Source organism: Leucopleurus acutus, assembly GCF_964270905.1.
Source record: "Leucopleurus acutus genome assembly, chromosome: 5".
Lineage (NCBI taxonomy): Eukaryota > Metazoa > Chordata > Mammalia > Artiodactyla > Delphinidae > Leucopleurus > Leucopleurus acutus.
Genome location: NC_139147.1, coordinates 55,427,555 through 55,449,980, shown reverse-complemented (window position 1 = coordinate 55,449,980; position 22,426 = coordinate 55,427,555). Strand labels below are relative to the sequence as shown.

Genomic DNA, 22,426 nt, shown 5'->3' with positions numbered 1-22,426 from the left:
ATTTTTTGGCACCTTCTCTGTCATAACTCATCTACAGATTAGATAGCCTTACTTAATGGGCTGGTCTAGAAATTAGCTTCCTCTCAGCAATCATACTCCTATTTAATGAAATTTTTAATATTCTAAAATAGAAGTTATCCTTTTTTCCCTATACTCTAACCTATGCCTAATTATTTAAGGTGATGTTAATGACCATCCTTGTTTTTTTTTTAAATTTTATTTTATTAATTAATTAATTTATTTATTTTTGGCTGTGTTGGGTCTTCGTTTCTGTGTGAGGGCTTTCTTTAGTTGCGGCGAGCAGGGGCCACTCTTCATCATGGTGCGTGGGCCTCTCACTGTCGTGGCCTCTCTTGTTGCGGAGCACAAGCTCCAGGCGCGCAGGCTCAGTAGTTGTGGTTCACGGGCCTAGTTGCTCTGCGGTATGTGGGATCTTCCCAGACCAGGGCTCGAACCCATGTCCCCTTCATTGGCAGGCAAATTCTCAACCACTGCGCCACCAGGGAAGCCCACCATCCTTGGTTTTACTGTACTGTCCCACAATGATGCTATCAAGATTTGTTGAGCTCTTTGCCATTACACTGAAAGACTTTTGGGCCCTGAGAGTTCTTATCACTTCTTTTCTTTGTCTTATAATTCTGCTTCTAATGATATCAGATTACTATCCAATTTAGTAGTCTCATTCCTCCACCAAATTAAAATTATTTTTTATTTCAATTTTCCTGCTACCTTAAATCACCTACAGACTAAGAAACCAAATAACCAGGTTTGTCAGAATTGTGTGTAAAATTAAATTGATGCTTGTGAGTTAGCTGCTTGAACTCAAAATATTTAGTCTATTAATCAGATTTTTGCCCAAGTTTCCAGTTGAGGTTGTCAGGTAAGCAAATTCTAGATAAATGAGGTATTGTATATAACATTCATCATGTTATTTTTTTAATAAGCTCTCTTTAAAATGATTCCATGTTATATGAAAAATATTTTCTATTCCTTTGGAAAGTGCTCTTTATTAAAATTTCCTCTTCATGTATATAGTATAATGAGGTTGCTTATCACCAAAGCCTGGGAAATTGAGAGGAATTACAAATTTTAATCCTGCTCTTGGTATTGGTTTGGATCAAATCATTTAATTTCTCTGTATTCTATCTTCTTTAACTATAAAATGAGAACCAAAAGTGTTAGTTGTGAGAAATAAAAAAAAATACAGTAGAGCTCTTGAATATAAAATATGCTACAAGTGCTTAGTAAAATCAAAATTATTTATTGCTACAGGCTCAGATACAGGTTTTGAAAGATGAACTGGAAGCTTAAAGGACCACTCGAGCCAAGGTAGAAAGGGAGAGAACTGACCTCACCGAGAGCTGGAAGACCTGAATGAGGGGCTGGAGGAGACAGCAGGGGCCAGTTTGGCTCAACTGGAAATAACTAAGAAACAAGAAACAAAATTCCAGAAGCTCCGCTGAGACATGGAAGAGTCCACACTGCACTCTGAGGTAACCTCTGCCTCTTTGAAGAAGAGGCACGGAGACAGCCTGGCTGAGCTGGAGAGCCAGGTAGAAAATCTACAACAGGTCGAGCAGACACTGGGAAAAGACAAGAGTGACCTGCAGCTCAAAGTGAATGATGTCCTGACCCATGTTGAGCAGATGACCAGAGCTAAGGTAAGGAACATTGCCAAGCCCTCCTTGAGGATTTAGGACATGGAAGTAGGCAGAGGAGGGGAAGGAAAAGAAAGTTAAAGCAAATTGGTGACTCAGAGTATTTGCTAGTGGAGGCTAGAGATCTTCAGATTGGCTAGATCAGGTCTAATCTCAGTGATTGTTAAAGTCACATGATCATCCCCTGAAGGTAGCCTGACAGTGGCTTCTGGTTTCATTGGAATTCCAGTCCATGTTCCTTGTGGGTCTCTCTAGTGATGATTGTAGTAAGTAGACTGGACAAGTGAAACCACTAGCTCATGAGTGGTGCTTCTCTCTTGAAGGATGGCTTTGAGTTGGGAGCACTCCACAGTGGGGCTCAGGTACTTTGAGTCCTTCTGAACAAATGGCAGCACAAATAGCTTTGCGGGGAGGAGAGAACTTTTTCTCCTTCATGTCCTCTGGCATCTCTTTAACGAGCCAACACTAGGAGAAACTTTATCACATGTTCTTTCTTCACTGAGCCCATTAATCTCTACACTGCCAGCTCTCATCTTGAATGACTAGTATCAGATCACAGGTGAGAGCTGCCTTACCTCCTGGCAGTTGAGAGGAGCCTTGCTTGAGGTCACACAGAGCAAGTAGCTTGTGCCAAATTGTCCTTGTGAGCAGAATTTATAATCACCCGGGAAAGACAAACCAACAATAAAGCTTGATCTTTATGGACGGTGGTCAGAAAAATGTAGAATTTCTTCAGATACTGAGTGACTCCTGAAACGTTTAGCATTACTTTCCTTTAAAGACCACGTTGAGTAGAAACACAACTACCCTGCTTTTCCTTCTCTTTCTTTCCACTGTCCCTGCCAACCCACCTCCAATTATCTTAAAATATAAATCTAGTGAGGACTTAGGACCTCTCTTCCTCCGTCTCTTCTGTATTCTGCATTTTGTATCGATTCTGTCCTCAACAATGAAAATATTCTCACTCCTTGCCCTTGTAGGCTTCATCTTCTTTTGTCAGCCCAAGTGAGCCCTGGAAGACCTCACTCTCTTCATACTCTTTGCCTCTCATTCATCCTCAGGAACTCTTTTGTTTCTGTACATTTTAGTAGGAAGTCATAAAATCATAAAACTGTTGATAGGTTCACCATAAATCCATACTACTTAGGTGTGAATTTTATACTTTCCAACTTCCTATAGAATTTCATTGCTGCTCAGAAGTTCTTTGTTCTTCTAACTCACTTTGTTTTATTTTAGAAGAGAAACAGACTTCTAACCCTGCCTTTCTAAATCCTTCCTTTTAATAAATGCTGCCTTTCTGAATCCTTCCTTTTAATAAATGTTAACATCTTACTGATAAGATTAAGACCATTAATTATAACTTCTCTCTTCACCTTATAAGCTATTCACTCATCCATTTATTTCCTTCTTGTTCCAAAGAATAAAATATTCTTCCACATGGGCATTATTCACCCACTGCCAAAAACAAAAGGCTTTTCCACACTAAGAATGGTATTTTGAGAAAAAAGCAAAGTCTGTCCATATCTGTCTTAATCTGACTCCTTGACCAAAAAGTAATGTTCTATTTATCTACTGATATGTAACAAATCACTTAGAGTTAAAACAATAATTTATTATTCTCTCTCTTGGTTCTGGAGGTTGACAGGCTTATCGCAGATGGCGGTTGAGACTGGAATCATCCGAAGGTTTACTCATTTGTGTGTCTGGCTCCTGGGCTGGGATAGCTAGACAGTTGGGGGCTGGTTGGAAATCTCTCTTTTTGTGTGACCTCTCCATGTAGCTAACTTGGGTTTCCTCATAGCATGGCAGGCATAGGGGAGTTGGACTTCTTACATGGCAATTCAGGGCACTGAAAGCAAATATTCCAAGAGACCAAAGGTGCAAAAACTCTTGTGAGGAAGGCTTACAATACAGTGGAGTGATTCTGTGTGACTCCCAACAGTGATGAGTCACAGGGGTAAGGTCTACACATGGCTGCAAATACTAGAGACTGTGGCTCCCTGGAGGGCCATCTTTGGAGACTAGTTCCCACAAGTAGGTGTATACCTCACTACATCCTACTCCTTTAACCCCTGCAATTTCTTTTATTTCCTCTGATTATATTTAAACTATTTTCTTTTTTTTTAACATCTTTATTGGAGTGTAATTGCTTTACAATGGTGTGTTAGTTTCTGCTTTATAACAAAGTGAATCAATTATACATATACATATATCCCCATATCTCTTCCCTCTTGCGTCTCCCTCCCACCCTCCCTATCCCATCCCTCTAGGTGGTCACAAAGCACCGAGCTGATATCCCTGTGCTATGCGGCTGCTTCTCACTAGCTATCTGTTTTACATTTGGTAGTACATATAAATCTATGCCACTCTCTCACTTCGTCCCAGCTTACCCTTCCCCCTCCCCTTCCCCATGTCCTCAAGTCCATTCTCTATGTCTGCATCTTTATTCCTGTCCTGCCCCTAGGGTCTTCAGAACCATTTATTTATTTATTTAGATTCCATATATATGTGTGTTAGCATACGGTATTTATTTTTCTCTTTCTCACTTACTTCACTCTGTATGACAGTCTCTAAGTCCTTCCACCTTACTGCAAATAACTCAATTTCATTTCTTTTTATGGCTGAGTAATATTCTATCGTATATATGTGCCACATATCTTTTCTCAACTCATCTGTCGATGGACACTTAGTTTGCTTCCATGTCCTGGCTATTGTAAATAGAGCTGCAATGAACATTGTGGTACATGACTCTTTTTGAATTATGGTTTTCTCAGGGTGTATGCCCAGTAGTGGGATTGCTGGGTCATATGGTAGTTCTATTTTTAGTTTTATAAGGAACCTCTACACTGTTCTCCATAGTGGCTGTATCAATTTACATTCCCACCAACAGTGCAAGAGGCTTCCCTTTTCTCCTCATCCTCTCCAGCATTTATTGTTTCTAGATTTTTATTGATGGCCATTCAGACCAGAGTGAGGTGATACCTTATTGTGGTTTTGATTTGCATTCTTTAATAATTAGTGATGTTGAGCATCCTTTCATGTGTTTGTTGGCCATCTGTATATCTTTTTGGAGAAATGTATATTTACTTTTTCTGCCCATTTTTGGATTAAGTTGTTTGTTTTTTTGATATTGAGTTGCATGAGCTGCTTGTATATTTTGGAGATTAGTCCTTTGTCAGTTGCTTCATTTCTAAATATTTTCTCCCATTCTGATGGTTGTCTTTTTGTCTTGTTTATGGTTTCCTTTGCTGTGCAAAAGCTTTTAAGTTTCATTAGGTCCCATTTGTTTATTTTTATTTCTATTTCTCTAGGAGATGGGTCAAAAAGGACCTTGCTTTGATTTATGTCATAGAGTGTTCTGCCTCTGTTTTCCTCTAAGAGTTTTTATAGTGTCTGGCCTTACATTTAGGTCTTTAATGCATTTTGAGTTTATTTTTGTGTATGGTGTTAGGGAGTGTTCTAATTTCATTCTTTTACATGTAGCTGTCCAGTTTTCCCAGAACCACTTATTGAAGAGGCTGTCTTTTCTCCACTGTATATTCTTGCCTCCTTTATCAAAAATAAGGTGACCATATGTGCATGGGTTTATCTCTGGGCTTTCTATCCTGTTCCATTGATCTGTATTTCTGTTTCTGTGCCAGTACCATATGGTCTTGATTACTGTAGCTTTGTAGTAAAGTCTGAAGTCAGGGAGTCTATTACTCCAGCTCTGGTTTTCTTTCTCAAGATTGCTTTGGCTATTCAGGGTCTTTTGTGTTTCCATGCAAGCTGTGAAATTTTTTGTTCTACTTCTGTGAAAAATTTCATTGGTACTTTGACAGGGATTGCATTGAATCTGTAGATTGCTTTGGGTAGTAGGGTCATTTTCACAATGTTGATTCTTCCAATCCAAGAACATGGTATATCTCTCCATCTGTTTGTATCATCTTTAATTTCTTTCATTAGGGTCTTATAATTTTCTGCATACAGGTCTTTTGTCTCCTTAGGTACGTTTATTCCTAGGTATTTTATTCTTTTTGTTGCAGTGGTAAATGGGAGTGATTCCTTAATTTCTCTTTCAGATTTTTCATCATTAGTGTATAGGAATGCAAGAATTTCTGTGCATTAATTTTGTATTCTGCTACTTTACCAAATTCATTGATTAGCTGTAGTAGTTTTCTCATAGTATCTTTAGGATTCTCTATGTATAGTATTTCTTCTTCAACTAGTGACAGCTTTACTTCTTCTTTTCCGATTTGGATTCCTTTTATTTCTTTTTCTTCTCTGATTGCTGTGGCTAAAGCTTTCAAAACTATTTTGAATAATAGTGGTGAGAGTGGACAACCTTGTCTTGTTCCTGATCTTAGATGAAATGTTTTCAGTTTTTCACCATTGAGAACGATGTTTGCTGTGGGTTTGTCATATATGGCCTTTATTATGTTGAAGTAAGTTCCCTCTATGCCTACTTTCTGGAGGGTTTTTATCATAAATGGGTGTTGAATTTTGTTGAAAGCTTTTCTGCATCTATTGAGATTATCATATGGTTTTTATCCTTCAATTTGTTAATATGGTTTATCACATTGATTGATTTGCGTATATTGAAGAATCCTTGCATCCCTAGGATAAACCCCACTTGATCGTAGTGTATGATCCTTTTAATGTGCTGTTGGATTATGTTTGCTAGTATTTTGTTGAGGATTTTTGCATCTGTGTTCATCAGTGATATTGGCCTGTAGTTTTCTTTCTTTGTGACATCTTTGTCTGGTTTGGTATCATGGTTATGGTGGCCTCGTAGAATGAGTTTCGGGGTGTTCCTCTCTCTGCTATATTTTGGAAGAGTTTGAGAAGGATAGGTTTTAGCTCTTCTCTAAATGTTTGATAGAATTTGCCTGTGAAGCCATCTGGTCCTGGACTTTTGTTTGTTGGAAGATTTTTAATCACAGTCTCAATTTCAGTCCTTGTGATTGGTCTGTTTATATTTTCTATTTCTTCCTAATTCAGTCTCGGAAGATTGTGTTTTCCTAAGAATTTGTCCATTTCTTCCAGGTTATCCATTTTGTTGGCATATAGATGCTTGTAGTAATCTCTCATGATTCTTTGTTTTTCTGCAGTGTCAGTTGTTACTTCTCCTGTTTCATTTCTAATTCTGTTGATTTGAGTCTTCTCCTTTTTTTTCTTGACGAGTCTGGCTAATGGTTTACCAATTTTGTTTATCTTCTCAAAGAGCCAGCTTTAGTTTTATTGATCTTTGCTATCATTTCCTTCATTTCTTTTTCATTTATTTCTGACCTGAACTTTATGATTTCCTTCCTTCTGCCAACTTCGGGGTTTCTTGGTTCCTGTTTCTCTAATTGCTTTAGGTGTAAGGTTAGATTGTTTATTTGAGATGTTTCTTGTTTCTTAAGGTAGGATTGTACTGCTATAAACTTCTCTCTTACAACTGCTTTTGCTGCATCCCATAGGTTTTGGGTCGTCACGTTTTCATTCTCATTTGTTTCTAAGTATTTTTTGATTTCCTCTTTGATTTCTTCAGTGATCTCTTGGTTATTAAGTAGTGTATTGTTTAGCCTCCATATGTTTGTAATTTTTACATATTTTTTCATGTAATTGATATCTATTCTCATAGCATTCTGGTCAGAAAAGATACTTGATACGATTTCAATTTTCTTAAATTTACCAACGCTTGATTTGTGACACAAGGTATGATCTATCCTGGAGAATGTTCCATGAGCACTTGAGAAGATAGTGCCTTCTGTGGTTTTGGATGGAATGTCCTTTAACTATCAATTATGTCCATCTTGTTTAATGTATCATTTCAAGCTTGTGTTTCCTTATTTATTTTCATTTTGGATGATCTGTCCATTGGTGAAAGTGCAGTGTTAAAGTCCCCTACTATGATTGTGTTACTGTCGATTTCCCCTTTTACGGCTGTTAGCATTTGCCTTATGTATTGAGATGCTCCTGTGTTGGGTGAATAAATATTTACAATTGTTTATCTTCTTCTTGGATTGTTCCATTGGTTATTATGTAGTGTCCTTCTTTGTCTCTTGTAATAGTCTTTGTTTTAAAGTCTATTTTGTCTGATATGAGAATTGCTACTCCAGCTTTATTTTGATTTCCATTTGCATGGAATATCTTTTTCCATCCCCTGAGTTTTAGTCCGTATGTGTCCATAGGTCTGAAGTGTGTCTCTTGTAGAGAGCATATATATGGGCCTCATTTTTGTATCCATTCTGCTAGTCTGTGTCTTTTTGTTGGGGCATTCAATCCATTTACATTTAAGGTAATTATTGATATGTATTTTCCTATTACCATTTTCTTATTTATTTTGGGTTTGTAGGTCTTTTTCTTCTCTTATGTTTCCCCACCTAGATAAGTTCCCTTAGCATTTGTTTTAAAGCTGGTTTGGTGGTGCTGAATTCTCTTAACATTCCTTTGTCTGTAAAGGTTTTAATTTCTCTGTTAAATCTGAATGAGATTCTTGCTGGGTAGAGTAATCTTTGTTGTAGTTTTTTCCTTTTCATCACTTTAAATATGTCCTGCCCCTCCCTTCTGACTTGCAGAGTTTATGCTGAAAGATCAGCTCTTAGTCTTTTGGGGATTCCCTTGTATGTTATTTGTTGCTTTTCTCTTGCTGCTTTTAATATTTTTTCTTTGTATTTAATTTTTGATAGTTTGATTACTATGTGTCTTGGCATGTTTCTCCTTGGATTTATCCTGTATGGGACTCTCTGTGCTTCCTGGACTTGATTGAGTATTTCCTTTACCATATTAGGGAAGTTTTCAACTCTAACCTCTTTAAATATTTTCTCAGTCCCTTTCTTTTTCTCTTCTTCTGGGACCCCTATAATTCGAATGTTGGTGCATTTAATGTCCCAGAGGTCTCTAAGACTGTTCTGAATTCTTTTCATTCTTTTTTCTTTATTCTGCTCTGCAGTAGTTATTTCCACTATTTTATCTTCCAGGTCACTTATCCATTCTTCTGCCTCAGTTATTCTGCTATTGATTCCTTCTAGAGAATTTTTAATTTCCTTTATTGTGTTGTTCATCATTGTTTGTTGTTCATCATCTTCTAGGTCCTTGTTAAACGTTTCATTCTATCTGTCCATTCTATATCCAAGATTTTAGATCATCTTTACTATGACTACTCTGAATTCTTTTTCAGGTAGACTGCTATTTCCTCTTCATTTGTTTGGTCTGGTGGGTTTTTACCTTGCTCCTTCATCTGCTCTGTGTTTCTCTGTCTTCTCATTTTGCTTAACTTACTGTGTTTGGTGTCTCCTTTTCACAGACTGCAGGTTCGTAGTTCCCATTGTTTTTGGTGTCTGCCCCCTGTGGGTAAGTTTGATTCAGTGGGTTGTGTAGGCTTCCTGGTGGAGGGGACTGGTGCCTGTGTTCTGGTGGATGAGGCTGGGTCTTGTCTTTCTGTTGTGCAGGACTACGTCCGGTGGTGTGTTTTGGAGTTTCTGTGACCTTATTATGATTTCAGGGAGCCTCTCTGCTAATGGGTCGGGTTGTATTCCTGTCTTGCTAGTTGTTTGGCATAGGGTGTCCAGCACTGTAGCTTGCTGGTTGTTGAGTGGAGCTGGGTCTTAGTGTTGAGGTGGAGGTCTCTGGGAGAGCTTTTGCCGTTTGATATTACATGGAGCCAGGAGGTCTCTGGTGGACCAATGTCCTGAACTCAGCTCTACTACGTCAGAGGCACAGGCCTGGCACTAGGCCAGAGCACCAGGATCCTGTCAGCCACATGGCTCAGAAGAAAAGGGAAAAAAGAGAGAAAGAAAAAATATAAATAAAAAGAATTACAGTTATTAAAATAAAACCTAAAAAAAGTATTAAAAATAAAAAATTAAAGTTTTTTTTTAAAAAAAGAAAGATGGAAGAGAGCAAGAAAACCAAAAAACAAATCCACCAATGATAACAAGTGCTAAAAACTTTATTAAAAAAAATAAAGGACAGGCAGAACCCTAGGACAAATGTTAAAAGCAAAGCTATACAGACAAAATCACACAAGGAAGCATACACATAGACACTCACAAAAAGAGAAAAAGGAAAAAAATATATATATCTATATATTTTTAAAAAAAGGAAGAGAGGAACCAAATCAATAAACAAATTTACCAATGATAATAAACTCTAAATACTAAACTAAGATAAACATAAAACAAGAAACCAGTCAGTTGCATACAGCAAACCCCACGTCTACAGTTGCTCCCAAAGTCCACTGCCTCAATTTTGGAATGATTCGTTGTCTATTCAGGTATTCCACAAATGCAGGGCACGAGTTGATTGTGGAGATTTAATCCGCTGCTCCTGAGGCTGCTGGGAGAGATTTGCCTTTCTCTGCTTTGTTACAGCTCCTGGGGTTCAGCTTTGGATTGGCCCGGCCTCTGCATGTAGGTCGCCTGAGGGCGTGTTTTCTTCGCTCAGACAGGACGGGGTTAACGGAGCTGCTGATTCGGGGGCTCTGGCTCACTCAGGCCGGGGGGAAGGGAGGGGCACGGAGTGCGGGGAGAGCCTGTGGCGGCAGAGGCCAGCGTGACGTTGCACCAGCCTGAGGCGCTGTGTGTTCTCCCAGGGAAGTTGTCCCTGGATCACGGGACCCTGGCAGTGGTGGGCTGCCTAGGATCCTGGGAGGGGAGGTGTGGATAGTGACCTGTGCTCGCACACAGGCTTCTTGGTGGCAGCAGCAGCAGCCTTAGCATTTCTTGCCCGTATCTGGGCTCCGCGCTGATAGCCGCGATTCGCGCCCGTCTCTGGAGCTCCTTTAAACGGAGCTCCTAATCCCCTCTCCTCGCGCACCAGGAAACAATGAGGCAAGAAAAAGTCTCTTGCCTCTTCGGCAGGTCCAGACTTTTTCCCGGACGCACTCCCGGCTAGCCGTGGCGCACTAACCCCTTCAGGCTCTGTTCACGCTGCCAACCCCAGTCCTCTCCGGGCGCTCCGACCGAAGCCCGAGCCTCAGCTCCCAGCCCCGCCCACCCCGGCGGGTGAGCAGACAAGCCTCTCAGGCTGGTGAGTGCTGGTCGGCATCGATCCTCTGTGCGGGAATCCCCCCGCTTTGCCCTCCGCACCCCTGTTGCTGTGCTCTCCTGCGCGGCCCCGAAGCTTCCCGCCTCCGCCACCCGCAGTCTCCGCCTGCGAAGGGGCTTCCTAGTGTGTGGAAACCTTTCCTCCTTCACAGCTCCCTCCACTGGTGCAGGTCCCGTCCCTATTCTTTTGTCTCTGTTTTTTCTTTTTTCTTTTGCCCTCCCCAGGTACGTGGGGAGTTTCTTGCCTTTTGGGAGGTCTGAGGTTTTCTGCCAGCATTCAGTAGGTGTTCTGTAGGGGTTGTTCCACATGTAGATGTATTTGTAATGTATTTGTGGGGAGGAAGGTGATCTCCATGTCGTACTTCTCCGCCATCTTGAAGGTCTCTCTTAAAAGAATTTTCTTAATTGGTTCTTTCAAAATTCAGTAATGTCTCCCTTTCCTCAAATTAGCATGTCTAAAACCAAACTTATCCCCTTCTCCTGAAGCTGACACATTTCCTGTGGACATTTTTGTTACCAGCAGCACCTTGTTTCTTCCATCACCCAGACTCTAAGCCTAGAATTGGTTATTTGTTTCCTCTCTGTTCTTGGCTTTCCAGTCAATTATTACAGCAGGTCAATTTTGCACTGTCTTGCAATTTTTTATTCCATTCCCACTCACGTGTATGACTTTCATTATCTTTTAACTGGACTATTGCAGTGGTTTTCTAAATTATGTTTTTTTGCTTTTAGTCTTTTTTTTCCCCTCTATTTTAAACAGTATCTGTATGAATATTTTGAGAGATGGCTTTATTGAATCATGTCCCTGCTTCAAAGTGAACTCCAAACTTGTGCCCTTCAAGGTACCCTGTGGCTTGTGATCTGACTCCACTTTCTCTGAATATTTTAGATTCTGGTACTTTGTTTCCTGGACCCTCTATTTCAGCCAAATATCCACTTTCCCACCAATATGCCTTTTCCAACTAAACTGTCCCACTGGAATGCTCAAGTTCAACTTTTCTTATTAAAATTTTATCTGTTTCTTAATTCTTGTAGCACTTTTGGTGTCCCCCTTTACTGCTGCATTGTATGGTCTTTTCACTTTGCTTCAGTAGAAGACATCTCTAAGGCAGAAGCTAGGTCTTATTTTACTCATGTTTACTACATGCTTTCCATAATCTGTACACTCAGTTACTAGCATTAATCTGTTACATATGTCTCTTGCGAATTCTGTGGCTCATGGGTTTAACAATTTGTCCAGGGTCACAAAAATTATATGGCAGAGCTGGGCCTCAGCTCCAAATCCTGTGTATATCTGTGGGTGACTTCATTCTGCCTTACATATTTGTTGGTGGGGTAAAGTGATTCTGTTCACCCTCATAGGCATATCCATTATGCTGAACTTTATCTTGTATTGTTTACTTCATCTTTTCTTGACTTATAATGCCAGAAATGCCAATACTCCGCGGTACGGTGGAAACTGAAGCATTTTTGAAAGTATATTCGGCTGACAGAGAGGCCCAGGGAAATTTAGAAGTTATAGGCAATCTCACAATTATCTTGATCATTTTGAATTCCCATTGGTTCCTGAATTTCTAGGAGGCAGCATTTTTATGCATCATTTTAAGAGCCAGCTTTAGGATGAGTGTGCATTATTTCATTAACCTTTTCCTTCTTGGTATCAAAATTTAGTGTCTATCTTTAGGCTTAAACTTGAAGTTCTTTTGAAGGTACCACCCCTTTGAATGTTATACCTCTGTACAGGCCACCTTTAGATGAACAACCTCATTGTCTTTTGCAGACCCTGCTTATGAAAATACTTTTTCAATTGAAAATACTATACCAGTGTAAACAATGCCCATGGATAACTACCATTTGAAGCAGTGCCTGAGGGCAAGTGTCTTTCCTGTGTGCCCAGTGGCTGCCTACTCTGCAGATGTGCACAGCCAGCTTCTCTTGAAAACCGGGGATTCTCTGGCTCCTTTGCTTGCCATATCCACAAAACTGACTAAGTTGTCTTATAGAGATCTGTATTCTTTTACCCTCAGCAAACAGGCGTGTAGCAGAGCACACTCATGACCACAAGCAGAATTGGCATTTCTCCCATCTGGCTGTGTTCCTCTTGGCCCCAGTTCATGGGTCATTTATTATTGGAGAGAACATAAAATAAAGATGGTTCACAGAGTCATCATAATTTTATCCAGTTTCTTCTGGGACCCAGGATTCATGACAATTTGATCCAACTAGGACGTTAAGTCAATTCATCCTTAACATTTCCTTTGTTGTTATATCATACAATGGATGCTTAGGTATCCAGTGCCTGACTTTATTTTTTTTTTTTTGCATCTGCACAGGCAATTATCAGTTCAAATCCTAAACCCAATGCATACTAGCTGTGTGAATTTGGGCAAGGTATTTAGCCTCTCTAACTCTGTTTTCTCATTTATAAAACAGAGGCAATCTGAGTTCTTGAGGAATATTGTGAGGAAAACAGCAAGTGTGCTAACTTTGACTATCAAATGACTTTCAGAAGTGGGAGCAAACATATTCAACCTTTGAAATATTAGAAAGTACAGACTATCTAAAAACTGTTACCTGTGTCACTACTATAGCTTCTAGTAGCAAGTGGAGAATGTGGATAATTGAGTGTGGCTGGCATTTGCCATCAGTGCTCTAAACTACATGACGCTGACGGCATTGTAGAGAGAGCTGATCGTTGAATCTTTGCCAGGTCTGGTTTCATAACCACCACTAAGCGTGGGTGTGCTATGGAACATCTGAGAATAGAACTATTCCTTGTCAGCCTCCAAATGGGCAGGCACCTGATGTGCCTCTTCCCTTGTTTGCTAATCAGTGGATAATATCCCAAGTCAGTTAAAAAAACAAAACAAAACAAGTCTGGGGGTTGGGGTTTATAAGGAAAACTTGAAGGTGACTTCTAAGTAAACTGTGGTGGGTTTGTTGGCCAACCTCTCACAAAAGTCTGCAGTAATTTGAGTATCCTAGACATTTATTAAGTGCCTATTTTGTGTCAAGCACTACATTTGGCCTTGGGAATATAAGATGTAATCTAGGAGTCTTTCATAAAGAGTTTAAAATAGTCATTAGGGTAAGCTTAAAGAGAACAGTCTTCAACAGAGCATAGGCTCCAGCAGAAGAGCTCCAATATTTGCTGATTCAGAAGTTTCCCAGAGGACCAAACCTGGTGTGATCTTTGAAATGTCTTTGGTCCTTGGCCATTGCTATATCATAAAAATTAATTTAACATGGAAACTATTAGACTCACTACCAGATTTCACAGTTTTCACCATTTTCTTGGAATGCCATTAGTGTGATCCTTTCTTTGTTGTAGTTGTCTCTCCTCTTCCTACTTTTTCCATAGTACTATTTCTTTATAGAGATGAAAGTCTCATAGGGCTGTTTTATGAATTGTGATTCAATTTTATGTGATTCAATTTTATGAATTGTGATTTAATACATGTAAAGAGCAAAACACAAACACAGCTATGTGAAATCTATGGAACTGTGGTTCTAGAGTACCACCGGTGTCATTTTATGACTTCTGACCATATTAATAATGAGAATGCAAATTATAGCTAGGTAAAGAGGATAGCACCACCTTACATTTGGCAGCTCTTCGTCCTGAAAATATTGGGTTTCATGGTATTGGCATTAGTTTCCAGAGTGTGGCAAGAGTCTGATGATTAGATTGGTTACTTAACCAGGTAGAAGTGCAAAGGCCACGTGGCATATCCATTTCTTCAAACATGAACAATTCTGAGAGTTAGAGTTTAGGATTGAAATGTTAACTCAACAGGGTAATCAGGAGCCTGCAGCCTTAGTGATCGGGAGGGTCCAGTTGTTTTGACAGTTTAAATTTCTGTTATTGTGCTCCTGCAGCTCAGATCCATCTGCTTTCTCCTATCCTTCTTGGTCAGCCCTTTGGATTTCCTTCCTTCCTCCTCCATCTCTTCCCATCTTTCCTTTCCCTTCCCTCTGAGCCTACCCCCTTGTTAACTGAGCTCCTAATACGTACATGGTTAAATATATAATACAATGTCAGGAAGTGAATATGTACTTCATCACTGACACGTTTTCTTCTTCAGAAAAGCAATGAATTCTAGAGAGGGTCCCCGATACCCAAAGAGTCATTTCTCCATTAATACCTATAATCTGAAAAGTTTGGGCCTCTGAGGGGCCCAGACCCTGAGTGTATTGTGCTTTCCTAAATTAGAAGACATGGTTTCCCAATGCTGGCTGTGGCTTTCAGGGCAGAGGAAAGCACAAGGGTCCCAGGAACCACCCCTCCCCTCCTTCCTTATGCAGCTAATTCAGCATGGTCTCTATAAACCATGTCCAATCTTTCCTTCTCAACTCATAGGGTAATGCTGAGAAGCTCTGTAGTCTGTATGAGAGCACTTGAATGAAGAAAATGCAAAACTAGATGAAGTGACTCAGTTGACAAATGATCTGACACCACACAAAACAACGCTACGGAGTGAAAATGGTAAGTAAACTTTCAGTGACGCTTCACTTATGAGTCTCAATCCCATAGACTGGTAGAGAGACCACTGAAATGGTGAAACAGTTATTGAGCCTGAGTGGGCACTTAAAAATTCTAGGGGACAAATGAGGCCCTTGATGTTACCTTGTCCACAGACACGCTCTTGTCTGGGAAAGATCACCTCTGTACCACCTTGGGAGTCCCCGCCCAGGTCTCCTCCTTGAAGGGAAAATGCAACATGCAGTTGACTGGAGCAGCTTTCAAGATCAAAGGATGGTAGGGGCTGTCCACACAGTCTACAAACATGCCTCTTCATCACATCTACCTCATTGAAATAGGTATCTTTCCTAATTTTCAGTAATGAACCCACACCTCTTTTTTATATCTAAATTTATTTAAATTTATTTTTTTAATTGAAGTATAGGTAATTTACAATGTTGTGTTGCTTTCAAGTGTACAGCAAAGTGATTCAGTTATACATATATATGTATTCTTTTTCAGATTCTTTTGCATGGTAGGGTATTACAAAATACTGAGTATAGTTCCCTGTGCTATACAGTAGGTCCTTGTTTACCTATTTTATATATAGTAGTGTGTGTATGTTAATCCCAAACTCCTAATTTATGTCCCTCCCCCATCCCTGCTATCCCCTTTGGTAACCATAAGTTTGTTTTCTATGTCTGTGAGTCTACTATTTGTTTTGTAAATAAGTTCATTTGTATCATTTTTTAAAATTCCACATATAAGTGATATCATATGATATTTGTCTTTCTCTTTCTGACTTACTTCACTTAATATAATAATCTCTAGGTCCATCCATGTTGCTTCAAATGACATTATTTCATTCTTTTTTATGGCCGAGTAATATTCCATTGTGTGTGTGTATGTTTATATATGTATACACACACATATATATATACACATACACAACACAGCTTCTTTACCCATTCAGTTGTGGATTGACATTTAGGTTGTTTCCATGTCTTGGCTATTGTAAATAGTGCTGCTATGAACATTGGTTTCCTCTAGATATATGGCCAGGAGTGGGATTGCGGATCATATGGTAATTCTTTTTTTAGTTTTTTAGACACCTCCATACTGTTCTCCATAGTGGCTGCACCAGTTAACATTTCCACCAACAGTGTAGGAGGGTTCCCCTTTCTGCATATCCTCTCCAGCATTAATTGTTTGTCGACTTTTTGATGATGACAGTTCTGACTGGTGTGAGGTGATACCTCATTGTAGTTTTGATTTGCATTTCTCTAATAATTTGTGAAGCTGAGCATCTTTTCATGTGCCTGTTGGCCATCTGTATGTCTTCTTTGGAGAAATGTCTATTTAGGTCTTCTGCCCACTTTTTGATTGGGTTGTTGGTTTTTCTGATTTTAAGCTGTATGAGCTGTTTGTATATTTTGGAAATTAATACCTTGTGGGCTGCATTGTTTGCAAATATTTTCTCCCATTCTGAGAGTTGTCTTTTTCCTCTGTTTCTGGATTCCTTTGCTGTGCAAAAGCTTTTAAGTTTAATTAAGTCCCATTAATTTATTTTTGTTTTTATTTCCTTTACCCTAGGAGACAGATGCAAAAAGATACTTCTGTGATTTATATCACAGTGTGTTCTGCCTATGTTTTCCTCTAGGAGTTTTATAGTATCCAGTATTACATTTAAGTCTTTAATCGATTTTGAGTTTATTTTTGTGTATGTTGTTAGAGAATGTTCTAATTTCATTCTTTTACATGTAGCTGCCCAGTTTTCCCAGCACCACTTCTTGAAGAGACTGTCTTTTCTCCATTGTATATTCTTGCCTTCTTTGTCATAGATTAATTGACCGTATTGTGTGGGTTTTTTTCTGGGCTTTCTATCCTGTTTCATTGATCCATATGTCTGTTTTTGTGTCAGTACCATACTGTTTTGATTACTGTAGCTTTGTAGTATAGTCTGAAGTCAAGGAGCATGATTCCTACAGCCATGTCCTTCTTTCTCAAGATTGTTTTGGCTATTCAGGGTCTTTTGTGTTTCCATACAAATTAAAAATTTTTTTGTTCTAGTTCTGTGAAAAATGCCACTGGTAATTTGATAGGGATCACATTGAATCTGTAGTTTGCCTCGGGTAGTATGAACCCACACCCCTTTTTTACACTCAGTAAAAGCCATAGTCTGGGGCTTCCCTGGTGGCGCAGTGGTTGAGAGTCCACCTGCCAATGTAGGGGACACGGGCTCGTGCCCCGGTCTGGGAAGATCCCACATGCCGCGGAGCGGCTAGGCCCATAAGCCATGGCCGCTGAGCCTGCGTGTCCAGAGCCTTTGCTCCACAATGGGAGAGGCCACAACAGTGAGAGGCCCACGTACTGCAAACAAAAACAAAAACAAAACAAAGCCATAGTCTGTACAATGGCCTACAAGGGTCAGATGCTTGGGCCCCATTATCTCTCTGACCTCTTCTACTTTCTCTTCTCTCATTCTGCCTTGGTCACTTTGACCTCTTTGCTGTGTTTTGAACATACCATGCACACTCCCACCCTAGAGTCTTGCCCTGACTATTTCCCCTTGTCCTGACTATTTCAGAAAAGACTTAAAGATGAGGGTTAATCAAATAGATCTGGGAGGAGTCAGGATTGGCCTTGTTGGGAAGGTGACGTTTGAGTGCTCTCAACCAGTTTTCTCCATGTGCTTCTATTTTCATAGCATTTAATACCTTCAAAGAAGCTACATGCTTGACATAATAAATAAGTTTGTCATGTCTCCACCTGCCAGAATGTACCCTACACAAGGGCAGGGGTCTTTGTTTTGATCACTGATTTTTGTCAGTCATCTAGAACAATGCCTGCCACTTATTGGAGATCCACAAACATTTGATCAATGGAAAGTAGAACAATGTTCCGTTGACTTATTCTTAACTGTCAACCACTATTGTTAGTTAGATCTTTTTCCTATATTTTACATGGTGGCAATCTATTTGAGGTTTTTCATTTTCAGTTTGTCATGAGCTTTTTTGTATCTTGCATACTCAGTCACTTACAAGAGTGCTTCGAATCCATCAAGTAGATGGACAATGGTTACTTCATCTTGTCCTGTAACTTGCTTGTCTGCTATGAACAGCATGTGACTAGCTGTTTGTCTGTAATTAGAATTATTTTTAGTAATATATTCCCAAAGATAGAATTCCTAGGTCAATGAAAATAAACAATGTGTTCTTGATGCCCAGAGGCACTCACTTTAAAACGAGAGTGAAAACCATTTATCCTGCCTATGGACACCTCTTTTTCTAGATGTTAATCTAGAGTCAAAGCTAAATTAAAATGAACTGGCAAAATAACAAACCTGGAAATCTAGAAGAGGAAAGAGTTTTGGATTCTAGCAGGGACACTAAGTAGGACTCTTATGCTGGTGACAGGGTGTATCACACTTGGCCTCATTACAAAACTCCCAGTTTGATCTTCTGTGCCATTTAGGATGTAGTCTGCGTGGGGACTGTTCAGTTCAGAGACTAAGCTGGAGTATACCTTTTTGTCCAGCTCTGAAGGTAGTATTGTATACAAGTTTTTTCATAGGCATTGCCTACCTCTCTACCTATTGGCATTAATTTTCTACTCACTTTTTTGATGAGGAAATTGGTGGGTGAGTGAAATGAAAGTGGATCTGAGATGATAATTCTGCTTAGGATGCAGGACCTTTTATTTCCTCCTTTATTCTTAGCTTTACCTTTTGGCTTTTGTACAAATTAAATTTTAGGTATATACCTATCCAAACCTCCCCTCCTCTCACTAGGTCTATGCTCCAGATTTTTTGCTGCTTTTTTTGCTACTATCACCAAAGTTTCTTTCTCATGGCCTGTCCTGTCCACTGATTATACTCTGCTTTCAAAGGAGACCAATAGTAAATGTGAACAATTAAGCCATGTTAAGTGGGTCCTAGTTCTATAAAATATGTGATATGTTTGTCTTAACCCCCTAATGCAGGGGTCCCTAATCCCTGGGCTGCGGTCCACAGCCTATTAGGAACCAGGCCGCACAGCAGGAGGTGAGTGGTGGGCGAGAGAGCAAAGCTTCATCTGCCGCTCCCCATCGCTTCCCATTGCTTGCATTATCACCTGAACCATCCCCCACGACCCCGTCTGTGGAAAAATCGTCTTCCACAAAACGAGTCCCTGGTGCAAAAAAGGTTGGGGACTGCTGCCCTAATGGATTGGCATTTCCCCAGAAAACTTTTAAATATGATGTATCACCCAGAGCTTCTCAGTTTTGGTCTATGCAACCCCAGCAATTGTCAAGACTCTTTTAGGGGAACTAAGTAAGAGGTTAGAACTATTTCATTCTAATACTAAGATTCTGTTTGCTTTTTAAATCCTTTTGCTGCTGTTATTGATGGTGCAAAAGCAATGACGATTAAAACTGCTGGAGCTTTATCACAAGCTGAGGCAGTAGCACCACACTGTAGTTATAATCATTGTATTCGCTGGTCCATACTCAACAGTTTAAAATAAAAAAAGTCAGTTTTACTTAAGAATGTCTTTAATGAAAAAGTAAAAATTAATTATACTACATCTCAACCCCGAGTATATATCTTTTTAATATTCTGTGTGACAAAACAAAAAGTATGCATAAAGCACTTCCATTTCATACTGAAGTAGGATGTGTGATTGTGCAAGTTCTGAGTTGAACTAGCAATCTTTTCAGGAAGAATCATATTTACTTGAAAGAACATTTGACAAACTATGCTTATTCAGACTTAGATATTGCAGATATTTTCTCAAAAATGAACAAAGTGAGCCTGTCACTACAAGGAAAACAGCTGACAATATTTGTTGCCAATAATAAAAATGGAGCTTTTAGGTAAAATTAGATTTCGGAAAACAGTTAGTTACCATCATAAGCTTGATGGCTATCAATTCTTGAAGACTTTTCTTTTTTCTTCCTTTTTTATTGAAATATAGTTGACGTGAAATATGATATTAGTTTCAGGTATATAACATAGTGATTCAATATTTATTTATATTTCAAATTGCTCACCACAATAAGTCTAGTAACCATCTGTCATCATACAAAGTTATTTCCGTACCGTTGACTATATTCCCTATACTGTACATCATGTCCCCATGACTTACCTATTTTATAACTAAAATAAGAAGTTTGTACCTCTTAATCCCCTTCACCTGTTTCACTTAACCCTCCCACCACCTTCCCCTCTGGCAACCACCACTTTGTTCTCTGTATCTATGAGTCTGTTTCTGTATTGTTGTGTTTGTTCCTTTTTTTTTAGATTCCACGTATTAGTGAAATAATAAGGTATTTGTCTTTGTTTGTCTGACTTATTTTATTTAGCATAATACCCTCTAGGCTCATCCATGTTATTGCAAATGACATAATTTCACTATTTTTTATGGCTGAGTAATATTCTATTGCATACACACACACACACACACACACACACACACACTGCATCTTCATTATTTATCTATTGAAAGACAGCTTAGGTTGCTTCCATATCTTGGCTATTATAAATAATGATGCTATGGATATAGGGGTGCATATATCTTTTCAAATTAGTGTTTTTATTTTCTTCCAGTAAGTATCCAGAAGTGGAACTGATAGATTGTATAAGGTTTTAAAATTTTTTAAAGTTTTTAAGGAACCACCATACTGTTTCCATAGTGGTTGCTCCAATTTACAGTCCCATCAACAGTGCATGAGGGCTCCCTTTTCTCCACATTCTCACCAACACTTGTTATTTGTTGTCTTTTTGATGTATCCATTCTGTCAGGTGTGAAATGATATCTCATTGTGCTTTTGATTTGCATTTTCCTGATGATTAGTGATGTTGAGCATATTCTCATGTGTCTGTTGGCCATTTGAATGTCTTCCCTGGGGGGGAAAATGTTTATTCAGGTCCTCTGCCCATTTTTAAATCAGATTTTTTGTTTTGTTGATATTGAGTTGTGTGAATTCTTTGTATATTTTAGGTATTAACCCTTTATTGTATATATCATTTGCAAATATCTTCTCCCATTCAGTAGGTTGTCTTTTCATTTTGTGATGGTTTCCTTTGCTGTGCCAAAGCTTTTTAGTTTGATTAGGTCCCATTAGTTTATTTTTACTTTTGTTTCCCTTGCCTGAGGAAAGAGATCCAAAAGCATATTGCTGAGACCAGTGTCAAAAAGTATATAGTCTATGTTTTCTTCTAGGAGTTTTATAGTTTCAAGTCTTACATTTAAGTCTTTAAGTCATTTTGAATTTATTTTTGTGCATGGTGTGAGAAAATAGTCCATTTTGATTCCTTTCATTTAACTTCCTGTTTTCCCAGCACCATTTATTGAAGACTGTCTTTTCCCCACTGTATGTTCTTGGCTCCTTAGTTGTAAATTAACTGCCCATGTAAGTGTGGGTTTATTTCTGGGCTCTCTATTCTGTTCCATCGAACTATGTGTCTAGTTTTGTACTAGTATCATAAAGTTTTGATTACTGTAGCTTTGTAGCATAGTTTGAAATCAAGGAGTATGATACCTCCAGCTTTGTTCTTTCTCATGATTACTTTGGCTCTTCTGGGTCTTCTGTGGTTCTATACAAATTTTAGGGTTATTTGTTCTAGTTTTGTGAACAATGCCAAAAATGTATTTGGATAGGGGTTGCATTGAATCTGTAGATTGCTTTGGGTAGGAATATTTTAGCAATACTAATTCTTCCAATCTATGAACATAGAATATCTTTCCATTTACTTGTATCTTCAGTTTCTTTCATCAGTGTCTTATAGTTTTCCAAGTACAGGTCTTTCACCTCCTTGGTTAAGTTTAATCCTAGGGGGCTTCCCTGGTGGCGCAGTGGTTGAGAGTCCGCCTGCCGATGCAGGGGACACGGGTTCGTGCCCCGGTCCGGGAAGATCCCACATGCCACGGAGCGGCTAGGCCTGTGAGCCATGGTCGCTGAGCCTGCACGTCTGGAGCCTGTGCTCTGCAACAGGAGAGGCCACAACAGTGAGAGGCCTGAGTACCACAAAACAAACAAACAAAAAAATTTAATCCTAGGTTATTTTATTCATTTTGATGCAATTGTAAATGGAATTGTTTTCTTCATTTCTCTTTCTGATAGTTTGTTATTAGTGTACAGAAATGTAACTGATTCTGTATATTGATTTTGTATCCTGCAAATTTATTGAATTCGTTTTTTAGTTCTAATAGTTTTTTGATGGAGTCTTTAGGGTTTTCTATGTATAGGATCATATCATCTGCAAATAGTGACAGTTTTATTTCTTCCTTTCCAATTTAGATGTCTTTATCTCT

At 39.1% G+C, this 22,426-nt stretch overlaps 1 protein-coding gene across 1 annotated transcript in view; it reads left to right on the top strand.

Annotated features, from left to right (window-relative positions):
• MYH15 (myosin heavy chain 15) overlaps positions 1–22,426 on the top strand; it is a gene marked incomplete at both ends in the record, with an annotated part of 180,194 nt that overhangs the window by 113,338 nt on the left and 44,430 nt on the right. Inside the window, 6 exon segments of the mRNA XM_082839245.1 lie at positions 1,273–1,308; positions 1,312–1,351; positions 1,354–1,460; positions 1,464–1,661; positions 15,030–15,056; positions 15,062–15,155. Of these exon segments, the coding sequence (XP_082695371.1) occupies positions 1,273–1,308; positions 1,312–1,351; positions 1,354–1,460; positions 1,464–1,661; positions 15,030–15,056; positions 15,062–15,155 (502 nt within the window).